General features: G+C 37.2%; 1 protein-coding gene across 3 annotated transcripts in view; it reads right to left on the minus strand.

Annotated features, from left to right (window-relative positions):
• Window positions 1-1,061: 1,061 nt before the first annotated feature.
• Window positions 1,062-15,278, minus strand: part of mov10l1 (Mov10 like RISC complex RNA helicase 1) — a 43,214-nt gene continuing 28,997 nt past the window's right edge. Inside the window, exons 17-27 of one of the 3 annotated variants that reach the window (XM_052033893.1) lie at window positions 14,706-14,890; window positions 13,948-14,094; window positions 9,502-9,623; window positions 8,847-8,946; window positions 7,659-7,820; window positions 6,329-6,502; window positions 3,894-4,043; window positions 3,422-3,529; window positions 2,427-2,567; window positions 2,059-2,150; window positions 1,062-1,380 (exon numbers count right to left, since the gene is read on the minus strand). In XM_052033893.1, the coding sequence (XP_051889853.1) occupies window positions 2,061-2,150; window positions 2,427-2,567; window positions 3,422-3,529; window positions 3,894-4,043; window positions 6,329-6,502; window positions 7,659-7,820; window positions 8,847-8,946; window positions 9,502-9,623; window positions 13,948-14,094; window positions 14,706-14,890 (1,379 nt within the window). In that variant the 3' untranslated portion in view covers window positions 1,062-1,380; window positions 2,059-2,060. Of the gene's footprint in view, window positions 1,381-2,058; window positions 2,151-2,426; window positions 2,568-3,421; window positions 3,530-3,893; window positions 4,044-4,900; window positions 5,254-6,328; window positions 6,503-7,658; window positions 7,821-8,846; window positions 8,947-9,501; window positions 9,624-13,947; window positions 14,095-14,705; window positions 14,891-15,278 lie in introns of those variants that run through there. The other 2 variants (XM_052033891.1, XM_052033894.1) reach the window with 2 other exon arrangements.

The following is a 15,278-nucleotide window of genomic DNA, read 5'->3' on the forward strand; positions in this document are numbered from 1 at the left end:
TAACCTCCAGGGAATTTCATCTTAGTCATCTCAGTGTTGCCTTGTACAGCAAACCTGCCACCCCTGGAACCTGTATGTTGAATCTTTGCTGCACTCTTTATGGCATCCTTTCTTGTGGTAAGGATACTAAAACTGTAGTAAGACTTCCTTGTTCTTCTACTTTGCCCTCTTAGTTGCTTGCTGCACTTGCATGTTGGCCTCTTTGAACATTATTTGGTGAGACTAGAGTGTTACTCTGCTTTTTATGTACATGGGGAAAAAAAACAAAATGTTGGAAATATTCAGCAAGTCAGACAGCCTTTTTGGAAAGAGAAACTGAGTTAATGTTTGTTCTAATAAAGCATCTATGACCTGCCCAGTGTTTCCAACATTTTCCGCTTGTAGTTTAGATTTCTATCATCTGCAGCTTTATGATAACCTCATTTCCCACGGTTATATTGCATTTGCTGTATTCTTGCCAACTCAGCTTGTCCATATCTCCTTGCAGCCTCTACATCTTCCTACTCTCAATCCACCATCAGCAAACTTGGAAATGCAACATTTAGTACCTTAAGCCAAATAGATTGTGAATAACAATGGCCTAACAACTCAAAGAATCTGTTTATTTCTACTAATTTCTGCCTAATAACCACTGTACAGGTATTAATTTTATAGTGATGGCATTTTTTACCCTATTGTACAAACAGTAGCATTCTAAAGTAGCTTAAGGTATCCTGAAAACAGGTCTTTATAAAATAGTAGCTACTGCATACTTCAATCATTAATTGGGTATTTTGTTTTGTTAATCTGTTTTCATCTTGGTATTCTATTTTACCCTTTAGTAATTCCATATTATTAGAAAGCTGTTTTCTATGAATGCAATAAAGAATTTTTAGAAGTGGAACAGAACACTCAAACACCCATATACTGTTCATCACAGGTGACCACAATGAATATCTATGCCTTGCATCAGTGCTCCATCTTGTGGCCTGATTCTTGAAGTAACAACATTTAAAGAAACTGCAATTCCAATAGGGCTTTTTGTCATTTCCAAGGTTTTAAGAAAAACAGCAACATTGTTAATGCTCATGTTACATTTTACTTTTTAAATAGATGTATTACATAGGGTGCATGACAATTACAGAGAGAGAAATGAAAAAAACAAAGAAAATCTAAGCTGATTCATCTCTACAGCAAAACAAATAAGAACTTTGCCAAGTTTCAAATTTAACATTTCAAGAAAGAGGGAAAGGGATTAGCATCTGAACCTCCAATTAAAATCTTTAGAATCAGCAATACTATGTGATGGCATCACTTTCCTCTGAAGAAGTCTTGATTTTGAAAACATGTTCCAAAAATTGTAGTATTTTAAAGCAGGTATCAGAAATAGATGCATCACACCTGAGGATCACAGGGAAAAAAAAATCATGTGATACAAGCAATTGTTTAGGCAGGTGCATTTTATAATTAATGGGTCTATCAAAAATATACCCTTAAGAAGATAGACCAAGTGGGTGATCGATTGTAAGACTCTACATTTCAATGGCACAAATAAAGCAGAAACTGAAATGCTTAAATTAGAATAGCTTCAAATAAACCTGACAAAAACCAGCCATGATTGGCTCACCATAGACCTAGTGGCACCATAAATATCAAATGTTGATGCAGAATTTCCCTCCTGAACTGTCTTCTTTCTCAATTTGTCAAAATTTTCCTTTTCTGGTTTTATTACTGAACCTAGAAGCACTTGGATGCTGGAGTTGAAAGGCTACAGAACTCTACAACCATCCTCTTATAATTGTGTTACTTCCAGAAATAAAACAATGCCCCTATAAAATATTATGTTTTCCACTCAAGTATGTCAGAGGTTATTCTTTTCTTGCCTGTGTGGGTATATTTCTGAGTTTACTCTGTTAACTTTCACATTAAACAGTCTTCCATTATATTAGATCTTTCAGAGATGTATGTTCAGAGATACTACCCAAGCTTAGATTGAGCTGAACCATTAGCATAGTTTAAAACACTATGGTGTAGACAAGATGGAACCATGCATTAATCAGAAATTAGAAAGAAACTTACCCTCACTGAGCCAGAAGTTCATTTGGAAGATTACAACCAAAATATGCATCATTTAGAACGCAGTATTCCAGAAGTGCACCCCAGCATGGATCCTGTAATGATTCACACATTTTTAAAACAGCTTTAAACTTAATGAATACTACATTATTATCAAGGGGGTACCATTTAATTTAAATGCCACTTATTCTTTCAGAATTAAGAAAATGTTACCAATTTTCACGCAACTATTATTGTAATCTTTAAAAAAAATATAGCTTGTAATTACAGGGCATTCACACAGACTTTGATATAGCTTTTACACAGTAACATTGTTTTTGTTTTAATGCATATCTGTACAAAAATTCTATTCCACAAAGAGCTCTACAAACCTGGAGGAGAATATGGGGATTCCCAACCAAGATCAGTAATGCTTTAGCTCTGGTGATTGCCACATTAAATCTTTTGGGGTTGGAAAGAAATCCCAAGACATAACGCGTATCCTCAGACAGATCTTCTTCATTTGACCGTACCTTTGCAATAAATGTTTTGTTTGTAAGATTTCTAACAAAAAGGCAAACAAAAGTGCAATCTAACAAAAAAGGCAGCGTGTTCACCTTGATTTGCTCTACATTTAATATCCTCCCTAAAAAAAAGTGAAATAACTTGAGTGTTTAAAATATTACTAAGTGAATATGAAAAGTAATGCTGCACAGTAGGATTATTACTTGTGGCAGGTTGCTTTACCTCGAAATAGCACTTGTACGTAAGTATGGTTAATGGTTTCAGGCGTACGGGACCAGAGAAAAATCAGCTCATAACCAATAAAGGGTTGATATCTTTTCCATAAACCTCGTGTTGCCAACATTTAAAATTATTTAACTGTAGATGTTAGAACAGTAATTTAAATAAATATTTGCTTCAATCTCTAGTACTCAAGTAACTCCAAGAGCATCATTACTGTGTAATCCATTAACAAACAAGACAAGTCTTTTGAAAATATAGTGCAGGTTGGTTTGTGATCTGCAGAGTGGTCGAAACAATTATATAGCTCAATCACACTAATAATGTAAACTCTGAACATAACTGTCCTGAAGTTATCATCCATTATGATCCTAAATGTTTTCTATTGTAACTAAATATTTTACTGATTAACAATTATTAAATGATCAAATATCACACAAGCTAAATAGTTATCCCCTTAAGAATATTGGTCAATGTCTAGAGGCAGCAGAACAGGTTATATATGGGAAAACAAATGCTTTCATTTAGTAAATTTAGTGGAGTTGTAAATGGTAGACTATTTCCAGATTAATGTTGAATGTTACTGAGTTGTTAATACATGGCTTAAAGATGCCAAATTAACACAGAAATTAATGGAACTCACTGTTGACACAATTATAACCATTTTCTCCTGGCCTTGAAATTCTTCAACAGATCCAACCTTTATGTCAGTAAGGTTAACATTTCGGAGGAGGACTCTAATTTTTTGTACCTGTGTCCACAAAAAAATAAGTTTTATGCAGGGGCTTCATGGTGATCCAGGAATTTGATATTTTCATCTACATTGTTGTATATCTTGCTCACAATCAGCATTAGGTCTGGTATTTTCTCTTGTAAGATTTTTTTTTAATTGATTTTAATAATAAATTACTATCTCACTGTTCCATGTTTTCAATCTTTGTCTTGACACAATTTTAATTGGGAAACATTATTAGTAAGTAACAAATATCACATTGCATTTGATGTCTACAAATGTCATTAGGTCCTGAATTGCCATTGACTTCCACCATAAGCAAAAGATCAATTAATGAAGATGTCCCACAGCAGAAAAGGATAAACACGAAGTTACTGAATACCTGCTTTTGGTAGGGTGCTATGATCCCAATGTCAGAAGGCTGTACTGGACTTGTGCAAAGTTTAACCAGCAGACAACAATAACGCATAACTTGAACTGCCTCTTTAGGGTTGAACCATGATGGATTGCTACCTTCCCTCATTTCATTTCCCTGAAATTCAAGCACACTGAATACACTAAATAGTTACAAAATTAGAATCTGATACTACTCGTAAGAATGAAATATCATACACACCTTCCTGCAACTGTAACATGTTGCATGGAAGTGCAATGGATCTTTGCTGTATCTAAAAGAACATACTTCATTTTTTGTATTCCATGCAAGTTTCTGGGTGCATTTCACAACACAGATACAGTTACAAGGTACATAAATTTACAGAGGGAGTAAAAGCAACTTCCTCACAAGTTGCTTTCTTGCCACCATTGCTGAGTGACTTATGTGATCAGTATGTTCTTGGATTCAATATTCCATACTGGTCAGTGATTTCTCACTAGCATTACCACGTAAAACTGGCAAACCACACATGCACAATTAAACAATATAAAAGTTGTCAGTGATACCAAACTCCTCCAGAGGGTGTGCTGTTGTACCTTTTGCTGAGGCAATCACAGTTACTAATTTGATGGGGTTTCAAGTTTTTTTTTCAATTCCCACTGTAAAAACCACTGAAGACACATTGCTTTGTTTCAGCAGGAGTAAATATCATTCTTATATGGTTTGTTAAACTCTTGGATCTTGATAAACTAGTTTTCATTCCTTCATTCCATGCTAAAAATTCCTCTGATCTTTGGGCAGCAGAGTTTTGAGAGATTTCAATGTATACTAAATGAAGCCAGAGTGGCAGAGCAGGAGTGCATTGAAATCAAGTCTAGAGCCAAGAAAGATTAAGAGGATTTCTGTAGCAGAAGAGGCAAAATAAGAGAAATATTACTTTCATTTTTGTGTAACTTGTAGACAAAATTTAGAGAAGTTTCATTCTTGAGATGGAGAAAAAAAAACAAATTGAAGTGGAGATGTAAAGACACATCAATGGAGACAGCAATAGAGGGATGGCTACTACAAGTTACTGAGTTTGCTATGAAGTCCTGAGGGCTGCAATGTACCCAAATGAAAGATGAGAAGTTTTTCCTTAAGTTTGCATTGGGTGTCATTGAAGTGACATAGAAGCACAAAGACAAAAAGGTCAGCAGGAGTGCGATGTGGAATTGGAGCTATGGACACCTGGAAGTTCAAGATCACCCTTGCGGACTGAACAGATGTCTTCTGCAAAGTGGCCACCCAATCTCAATTTGGTTTCTCCAGTGTAGATTGTTTATTGCATTTACTGTTCACAATGTGGTCACCCGTACCTTAGCGAAACCTGCAAAAATGATCACCATTGTGTTAACATCGATTGCAGCTCTTATATTGAATTTACCAATTTCAGATAAGAACCATTTATCCTCTCCCCACAAATGAGGCTTGACCTCTCAATTTCAATTTCTTTCTTTATTCTTATCTTTCTTCAACTGCTTGTTTTGAAAGTAATTGTTATCTTGACAACTTTGGTCTGCACTTTCTGTTCTCTCCACCCTCCCCCCCGCAACTTAAACACACACAGTTTTCTCAAAAAAAATGGATGAAGGGTTCTTGACCCATAATGACCATTTCTTACCACTTTTGCTGCTTGATCCGTTGAGTGTTTTCAATATTTTATGTTACCTATTTTCCCCATTCAGTTGAAATGCTTATCAAGTAAATGCCCCGTAAGAGATTACACATTAAGAGTAGGTGCAGGGCTGTGAGCTCCTGGATCATGCTTCACCATTTGATAATATCATGGCCAATGTTAATGTAACCTCAGCTGCCCTTTCCCATTTAGTCACTCACCCCCTTGCTGATCAAGGATCTATCCAGCTCTGCCTTCAAAATATTTAAAGACTCCACTTCCACAGCCCTTTGAAGAACAGAATTTTAAAGACTCCCAACTATCTGAGAGAAAACATTTCCCCTCAGCTCTCTCTAAACAAATCATTTTTAAACAGACACTTCATTCTACGTTCTCCCAAAAGAGAAAACATCTTTTCCACATCCAACCTGTTAAGACCCCTCAGGATTTTATGCTTCAAATCTTCAAAACTCCAACAGATACAAGTCTAGCCTCTCCAACTTTCCTTATAAGACAAGCCGTCCCTTCCATAGTCATACAAAACCTTCCCTGAACTGCTTACAATGTATTAACATCTTTACTTAATTAAGAAAACCAATACTGTACACAATACTCCAGATATGGTCTCACTGATACCCTACATAAATGAGACAGTGAGATTGATAACTGAACCTTAAAAAAACTCTTATTTTGGATAGATTTATTGAAATACAACCATGCAAACGAAAATGTTTTAATTAGGAATAAGGTTGAAGTCTTTGGAAATGTACTATGCTCAACAACATACCCTCAGTCCATGAAAAATGATTGGAAATCCTTTCTTAGGCAATTTTTCCCAGTTACAAAACATATTGGCCACAGACTGATCGATGCACATCTTCAGTTCTTTATGATAGAACAGCTTAGAGGGCAGGTCAAGCAAAGATGAATGTGACCGATAATTGTTCACTAGTTTTGTTACCTAAAAAGAAATATTACACTTTTACTGCAAATCTGAATACATTTAGTTTTCTATACACTTAAAACCAGTCTACGAATTGTTTTTTTTTAGGTAGTAAAATTCAAAACAAGTGGCTCTGACTCATGAAATTAATAGGGTTGCTAAAACTTACTAGAAGAATTATGGGCAAATAATAAAAAAAAAGACCTCTTTTTGCCCTTCGAATTTCTTTTTTTTTAAGTTCTCTCCTGAACTTTCTATATTCCTCAAGAGACTCCCTCAATTCCAGTTGCCTATACCTGCCATAAATGTTTCCTTTTCTTCCCCCCCCCCCCCCCCCGATCAAACCTTCAATATCCAAGGTTCCCTAATCTTGCCATCCATCCTCACTGGAACATGCTGGCCCTGAACTCTTACTAACTTTTAAAAGATTCCCACTTGTCAACTGTTGTCTTCCCTTCAAGCATCTGGTCACGATCTACTTTTGCCAGGTTCTCGCTTAGGGTTTAGAAATCAGCTTTCCCCCAATTCAAGACCTTGAGGACCATTCTTACCCCCTTCCATAACTCCATTGTAACTTAACAGAATTATGGTCACTGTACGCAAAGTATTCCCCCAGTGACACTTCCACCACCTGCCCAGTTTCATTTCCTAGGATAAGGTTGAATACAGCTCCATCTCTTGTAGGATTCTCTGCATATTGCCTCAAATAATTTCCTTGAAAGCACTTAACAAATTCCAGCCCATCTAAGCCCCTTATACCAAGGCAATCCCAGTCAATATTGGGGAAGTTAAAATCCCCCACTACTAGATCCCTTTATTCTTTCTATGATATGCTAACATATTTGTTCTTCTAATTCCTGTTGACTATTGGTAGGCCTGTAGCATGAGCCCAGCAAAGTAATTGCTCCTCTGCTAAGTTTCATCCATATGCCCTCAATGGACGATCCCTCCAGGATATCCTGTCTAAGTATTGCTATTTTGTTCTCGCCCTCCTCTTCTGCATTCCCTCTGCCACATCTAAAACTTTTATACACCGGAACATTAAGCTGCCAGTCCTGGCCTTTCCTCAACCACATTTCCATGATTGCAATAACGTCATAATTCCAACAAAATGGCAAATACAAACAAATCACCTTAAGCTCAGTATTTGCAATAAATAAATATTTAAACTCACAAAAAGTGGATTGTAGGATCCAAATGCACACAAGGTTTCATTTCTAGAATACAAAGGCTGGGCCATTAGTCTCTCCAAAAGTGAAACAGACAGACCATAAGTTGTGGCAATTCTAGATTTTATTATTGGTCCCAGCTGCATTGGATCTCCGGCAAGCACAATCTGTTGGTTTAATAAATAATTGCACAAGGGCTAATTATTGCTGCAGTTTATAGAAGCCTTTATTCATTTATCTATTATTCCTGTACCCTGAAGACAGACATTTCAAACTATCACAGAATCTCAGTGCTACTTCCTTTTGCAATCTCACATCCATCCTTAATTAAACTGAAAGTTTAAAGAAGTGAGTCCATGCAAGAAACCCATAACAAACAAACCTGAACATACACCTGTTATCCATCTTTACTGCTAGCTCATGAAAAACCTATTCCAGACCCAAAATGTTCCATGAAATGGGAAGAGCTAAACATAAAGCAAAACTACCTAGTCAGTTGGGTCTAAGACAAAAATTAAAATCTTAATTTATAATACTACAGTAAATCAATTATGACTATCAATATCAGGAAAAAAAAAAACTGAGCTCAGTCCTACTCCACTTCCTGCAAAATGTTTCATAAGAACTTTGGCTATGGCCAGATGATTGTCCAATTCACTGACAGGTGAACAAACTGAATGGATGCTGGAACTGGGGATACGAGAACATCAACACAAAATGCCTCTGATGAATTATTTTTCCAATAGTGATTACATCAACACAAATTATTTGATTTTGGAAATTTTATCACCAATTATTTTTGAAATTCATTTTACTAAATTAATCTATCAAAATACCATGCACCTGGCAGAGCTAAAAATAAATGATCCTCATTCTGCAGAATAGATGCAAAATACTGCAGATGCTTGAAATCTGAAACAAGGGGGAAAATTGCTGGAAATACTCAGATCAGGCAGAGTCTGCGGAGACAGAGAATTAACTATTCAGGTTCATAAGCTTTTATCAGAATGTAAGTTTTTTATTCCCCTAGCTGACTTCACAACATCCATCAGTTGAAGATTTTCAGTGGGAGCTGAGAGTGGAATTGAACTTGGGAGTTCTAGCCTGGTGAATGGTGTGCCACCTAAAGTACATGTATGTTAACTGTTCAGTCCAAACCAAACCTAGCTTTTTTTTTTGCTAGCTTGTCATACCTGTCCATCTTTCTCAGATACCAGCAGCAGAGGGATGAGGCATTCAGGTTCACTGGCTTGACCAGCTTCATCCACAAAAACATGAGTAAAGTGTCCACTCCTTTAATGTATTAGTGAAAGCAAAACAGTACACAATCACTTGTTTTGGAAGGAAAATGTCATCTTTCTATATGTTATCAGCCACTTACAATAAAAAAGAAATCTTAACCTGAACCACTGCATGTCACCAAGAATAACTTTATCAATCGTTCTTAGTTCTTTTGTTCTTGGTGAACAATTAGCATAATGTTCTGTAACAGTCAGTTTTCTCTATATAAAAATAGTATTCACAATAAACCAAGTTTAAGTGAAATTAATATCTTTAGTCAAATTTTTGAAGAATGCTAAAGAAGAAGGTAAATGCTAAGCACTATCCTAAAGGCAATCGTTTTTTTTTCTCTTCATAATTTTAAACTATTGCAGCTAATTTCACATATTTTAAGATGCTTTACTCTAAGTGCACCTTGTCATATTTGCAAGGCCAGGTCAATACAAAAATAAAAAAGGAAAGTGGATTATATTTGTTCTTCCAAGCCTAGACAGCAATATTTGTGTGCAATTATATTACCGTGGAATTTCTTTGCAAAGTATTTCATTGTTACTTGCTTCATGGTACCTTAATCCAATTTGACAGAATAACCCAGCTGTGCTACAGGTGCTTATTATTATCCTGCAGCGTGCTGCTTCCCAGAGATCTTCTCCATCTTTACTGTACAGCAGTACAGTTTCAGGTATATGCTGGAAAGGAAATAAATGTGATTAAGTCAGAAAATTATCATTTCTATTCTTACCTCAGGTTGTTTGCAGCTAGAAATGGGACCTGTAACCAAACAATTACTGAACAGTGTTAAATTTAAACACATGGAAGCTTCTGTACTCTTCAGGTGCAGATAATATTAAAATCTTTGTATTCCCTATACAGATGTGTTTTCACTGGGGAAAACCCCAGTCACGGCATTTTATATGGTGGTCATTTCAAAGGAAAGGTCTGAGCTAGGACAAGGGATATGAATTTGGATCACTTAAAGCAAGAAAGAAATGATAAAAGAAATGTTAGAATGTGTAAACAGACTATAGTTTGAAAATAATTTAAACACTCCAACATATAAAAATCTTGAAGAATGCAGAAAAGAACAAAACTGAAGCCGTGAGAACAAAATTCGTAGTACACATCTAATACTTTGAAAAACTCTTACTCAAAAATTTTAAAAAATATGGCAGCACAAATATTCAAACACCAACTTTCAAATAGGCAATTCATTTACTAACAAACACAAGGCAGTAATCTTGTAGCAATTCAGACCAGTAATAATGGGCCAAATCATAAACTTTTATAAGTTTTGTTTGCTAACTGGGATCTTCTCCAAAGATGGTCATGGTCCTCACATACATCCATAGTGACAAGAGAATGGCTGGACTTCAGCTAAACTACTGCTCCATGTTTTAACAGATGGACTCACTGTAATACTTAATTTTAACAAGAACAGAAACAACATTTAGCTTGTTAGCTTTTAAAAATACACACATTTACTAAATGGATGAATGAACTACCTGATACTGGTTCCAAAGCAACTGTTACAGTAACACAACAGAAAGATAAAACTAGATTCAGGAATCTACTAGATAAGTAAATAAACTATTCAGGATGGTTTTCATATAAAAGAGTAGAAAAATAGAATATCAGAAAATTGGAGTAGGTCACATAGCCCTTCAGGTCTGCTCCACCATTCAATGTGATCATGGCCGATCATTCACTTCAATACCCTGTTCCTGCCTTCTCCCTGTATCCCTTGATCCCTTTAACATGAAGAAATAGATAGATCTACTTCCTTCTTGAATACTGTATATTTCATGACTTGGCCTCCACTGCCCTCTGTAGTAGGGAATAACATTGGTTCACCACCCTCAGAAGAAATTTCTTCTGATCTTGGTTCCAAACAGCATACTCCATAGACCATGACACCTTGTTCTGGACTGTCCAGGCATTGAAAACATCCTCCCTAAATCTAGTCTGTCTAGACCTATTAGAATTTTATAGGTTTCCACAAGATCCTTTCTCATTCTTCTGTACTTCAGAATATAGGCCTAACTGATCCAACCTCTCTTCACCCTTTACTCCTGCTATCCCAGGAATCAGGTTAGTAAACCTTAGTTACATTCTTTCCATGACAAGAACATCCTTTCTCAGATAAGGAGAACAAAACAGAACACAATACTCCAGATGGGACTCAAAAGGCCTTGTAGAGCTGCAATAAGACATCCCTGGTCCCATATTCAAATCTGCTTGCAGTGAAGGCCGACATACCATTTACCTTTCTAACTGCTTACTGCACCCTAACACTTGCTTTCAGTGACTGCTGTACAAGGACACCCAAGTTCCACTGCATCTCCTTTTTCACCCAATCTATCACTACTCAGATAATAATTTGTCTTTGATTTTAGATCCAGTGGATTACCTGCATTCACCAAGCATATGCCCACTCACTCCAACTTGTCCAAAACACATTGGCTCCTCTTTGCATCTTCCTCACAGCTTGTGTTCCTCCTTAGCTTTGTGTTGTCTACAAACTTGGAGATGTTATATTCAGTTCCCTCATTCAAATCAGTCACATATATTGTGAGTAGCTGGAGCCCAAGCACTGATCCCCATGGCATCCCACTCATCACTGCTTGCCAGCCAGAAAAAAGACCCATTTATTCCTACTTTTGAATTCCTGTTCATCAACAATTCTCAATCCATGCTAATATATTACAACCCCGCCCCCCCACCCCAACCCTGTTCCATGTATTTAATTTTGCATGCTAACCTCTAATGCAGGACCTTATCAAAAGCCTTCTGAAAATCCAAACACACCACATCCACTGGTCCTCCCTAATCTATTCTAACAGTCACATCCTTAAAAACTCCAGTAGATTTGTTAAACATGATTTTCCTTTCATAAATCATGATGACTTTGTCTAATCCCATTCAAGCTTTTCAAGTGTTCTATTATTAGATCTTATATAAATAATAGATACTGGAGTTTATCTCACTACTGATGTTATGGTTACTGGTCTCTTGCTCTTGAAAAGTGAAGTTGCATTTTCCACCTTCCAATCTGTAGGAACTGCTCCAGATTCTAACATTTTTGGAAGATGACCACCAATGCACTCACTATTTCCAGGGCCACTTCCTTTCATACTCCGGGTTGTGGATTATCAGGCCCCGGTGATTTACTAGCCTTTAGCCCCATTAATTGCCCTAGCACTACTTATTTATGAATACTGATTTCCTTCAGTTCCCCCCGCTCACTAGTCCCTGGGTTCCCTAACATTTCAGGGATAGAACATAGAACATTACAGCAGAGTACAGGCCCTTCAGCCCACAATGTTGTGCTGACATTTTACCCTGCTCTAAGATCTATCTAACCCTTCCCTCTGACATAGCCCCCCATATCTCTGTCATTCATGTGGCTATCTAAGAGTCTCTTAAATGTCCCTAATGCATCTACCTCCACCACCTCTCTGTGTATGTTATCTGTATTCTCCTTTGTGAAGACAGAACCAAAATAGGTGTTCAAATGTTCAGCTTTTTTTATGTTCCTATTATCATTTCTCCCATTTCTGACTGGAGGGGGCCTACAATGGATTTCACTAAACTTCCTCCCTTTACATATTTATAAAAACTTTTACAGTCCGTTTTTATACTCCCTGCAAGCTTACCCTCCTACTCCATGTTCCCCCTCTTAATAAATATTCTTGCCCTCCTTTGCTGAATTCTAAATTGCTCGCAATCCTCAGGCCTGCTGCTTTTTCAGGCAATTTTATCCATCTCCTCATGGGATCTAATACTATCCCCATTTTTCTTCACAAGCCACCATTAAGCCCTTTCTCCAAACATATTTTTGTGACAGACAAGAATGAATAATTGTTTTAATTCATACAGAAATCCTTTAATTTGCCTATACACCGTCAACCCATTTAGAAAAGCTCCCCAATCTATCTTAGTCAATTCATGCCTCATAACCCATTAATTTTCTTTATTCAGGTTCAGGAACCTGTACCACAGAATTTGTATGGGTGGAGCTCAGAAACACAGAGGGTCAAAAGCTATACTGCTGACTCAAAGATTATTAGGTTTAATATCCAGTTAATTGACCAACATTTAATACATTTCCTTGTCTTTCCTGATAGCCCCATGAGACTGAAGGTTCTGCCTCTATCAGATCAGATAGTCACCTCCTGTAAAGATTCCATCCTTCAATATTTAATTTTACAACACACAAACTGAAATAAAAAAAATGTAAGTATCCCTGTGGGATGAGTCCGCAATCAACTGCTTCTTGCAATATTTTAAATCAAGCTGGCAAATGAGTGATCCATAACAAGTGGTCCAATTACTAGAGCCAAACAAATTGCAAGCATGGCAAAAGCTCACTAAATTACCAATGCCTTGGCTTAGAATGCAGAAAGGCAGTGGTTAAAGTTACTTTACAAGTGACATTTTTTATGGGAATGTTGAAAGCCGTTTCCCTGTGAAGGTTCATCATGAGCATGTGAATGACTTTGAGAGGAAGGTGCTGGGAATATTCAATGGCCAGAAGTAACGACAAAGGAACAATCATTATGCAAAGCACAAAATGGGCAAAAGTCCAAGGGTCAGAGTAGGTGCACGATTAAAAAGATCAAGGTCAAAGTGAATGGGTGAAAAGCAGTCTTGCACTTGCATTTGCATTGGGCCTTTCACATCATCTCTTTTAGGATATCCCAAAACCCTTAATAGACAATTTTAACATCCAGCCATTCTGGTAGTGTTGGAAACATGGCAGCCAATTTGCAATGAGCAAGCTCCCAAAAACAGCAATATAAAACTGGTGGCACAGTGTAGAGGAAGATCTGAATGCAGGGCCGCACAGGCAGCCAGAAGGGAGGGCCCTTCGTTAACATGTCCTAAAGTTAGCATTTTGCATAATCTCACAAAACTTTGGCCTTTTCTAGATTAGAATGGTTGTAGGTACAGTAGATTCTTTCTATCCTGACATCAAACTCCTTAAAAACTTTTACACAGAGTAAACGGTCACACCTCTTCAAGTCTCCAGGTGGCATTAACTCGCACCATGTCTCCTTGTTTCAGCAAACCACTTTCGTGCAACCGTACACAGAGCAGGTCAGCAGCACTGTTGGACGGAGCGGCAGCCAAAATCCGACTGCCTGGCAAAGTAAAGTGAATCTAAATAAAAGAAAATCAATAGTGGCATTAAACGTTGCTCTAACAACAAAGGACACTGAGTACTGAAAGTTAGTCTTCTATTGAAACTAACTAGAAACTATCCCAATCTTCATGCAGATTAATTTTTAAAACACTTGACATTTCAAAGATTTTCCTACTTTATGAAATCTGCCTGCCTTAAAGAATACTTGTAACTCTGAGCGAATGAATTCCCTCACAATTCAACATTAAATAATCAGCCTTGATATGATAGTGCAGCACATTCACTCTTTCACCAAATAACAGGACACAAGTCGTGTACACGAAGGTGAGGGTGCACTGGAAGGTGACTAACCACTTTCATCTGTAGATCAGGAATGTAGAGAGGTCAACATCTTTCACACAGGAATAACGATAGAAAAAAAAACACCTTCCAGTGCTGATGAAGGCCAAGGTGAGACTGTTAGATCAACCAAAGAAAGTGAAGGGGAAATATTCCACCCCTCTGGTGACCTGAATGGTGTGATGACTTGCTCCAAGTACAGGCAGCAAACCCATTCACTATATTCAAGAGGTTGTGAAAAGCCAATGGAATCTTAAAATGCACTAATAACATACAAGATATCAAATACCTGCAAAATGGCTTCCAGGATGGTGACTGTTTTCCCAGTGCCAGGGGGCCCAAACACGATATATGGTGTTGGTCTGCACTCACCACGGAGAATGTGTTTGACTGCAGACTTTTGATGTTCATTCAGCAGTAAATTGAAAAAGTTACATACTTTTTGGTTGGATGGTTCAGCTCTAACATTTCTTCCTATATTGAAATTGTAAGTATTTTAAGCTTTTAACAGTCTAAGATCTTGAAGTGTTAATAGTCTCATCCCCAAGCACAATGTACCAGCAAAGTGAAATCATTAGAACAGAAATGATTTGAGTTTCTACATTAGCCCCACAGATTGTTTTTATTAAAAACAATCCTGACCTGGATTGTGTTAGTTGACCTCAGAGTGGTCTCTTTACATGTGACCAAAACGAGGTGCCAAGGACCCAAAAATCTTCTCTACAAACACTTAAGTCCAACGTGATGCAATAAATGGGCATGGAAAGATCAGAGCACAAACCCTCCAAGTGGACTATACTCCAGGCAGGAGGAAAATGGTTGTTGCAAGTTACAATTTAGGAAAAAATCTCAAACATCCTAT

This window comes from Pristis pectinata, chromosome 19, assembly GCF_009764475.1.
Source record: "Pristis pectinata isolate sPriPec2 chromosome 19, sPriPec2.1.pri, whole genome shotgun sequence".
Lineage (NCBI taxonomy): Eukaryota > Metazoa > Chordata > Chondrichthyes > Rhinopristiformes > Pristidae > Pristis > Pristis pectinata.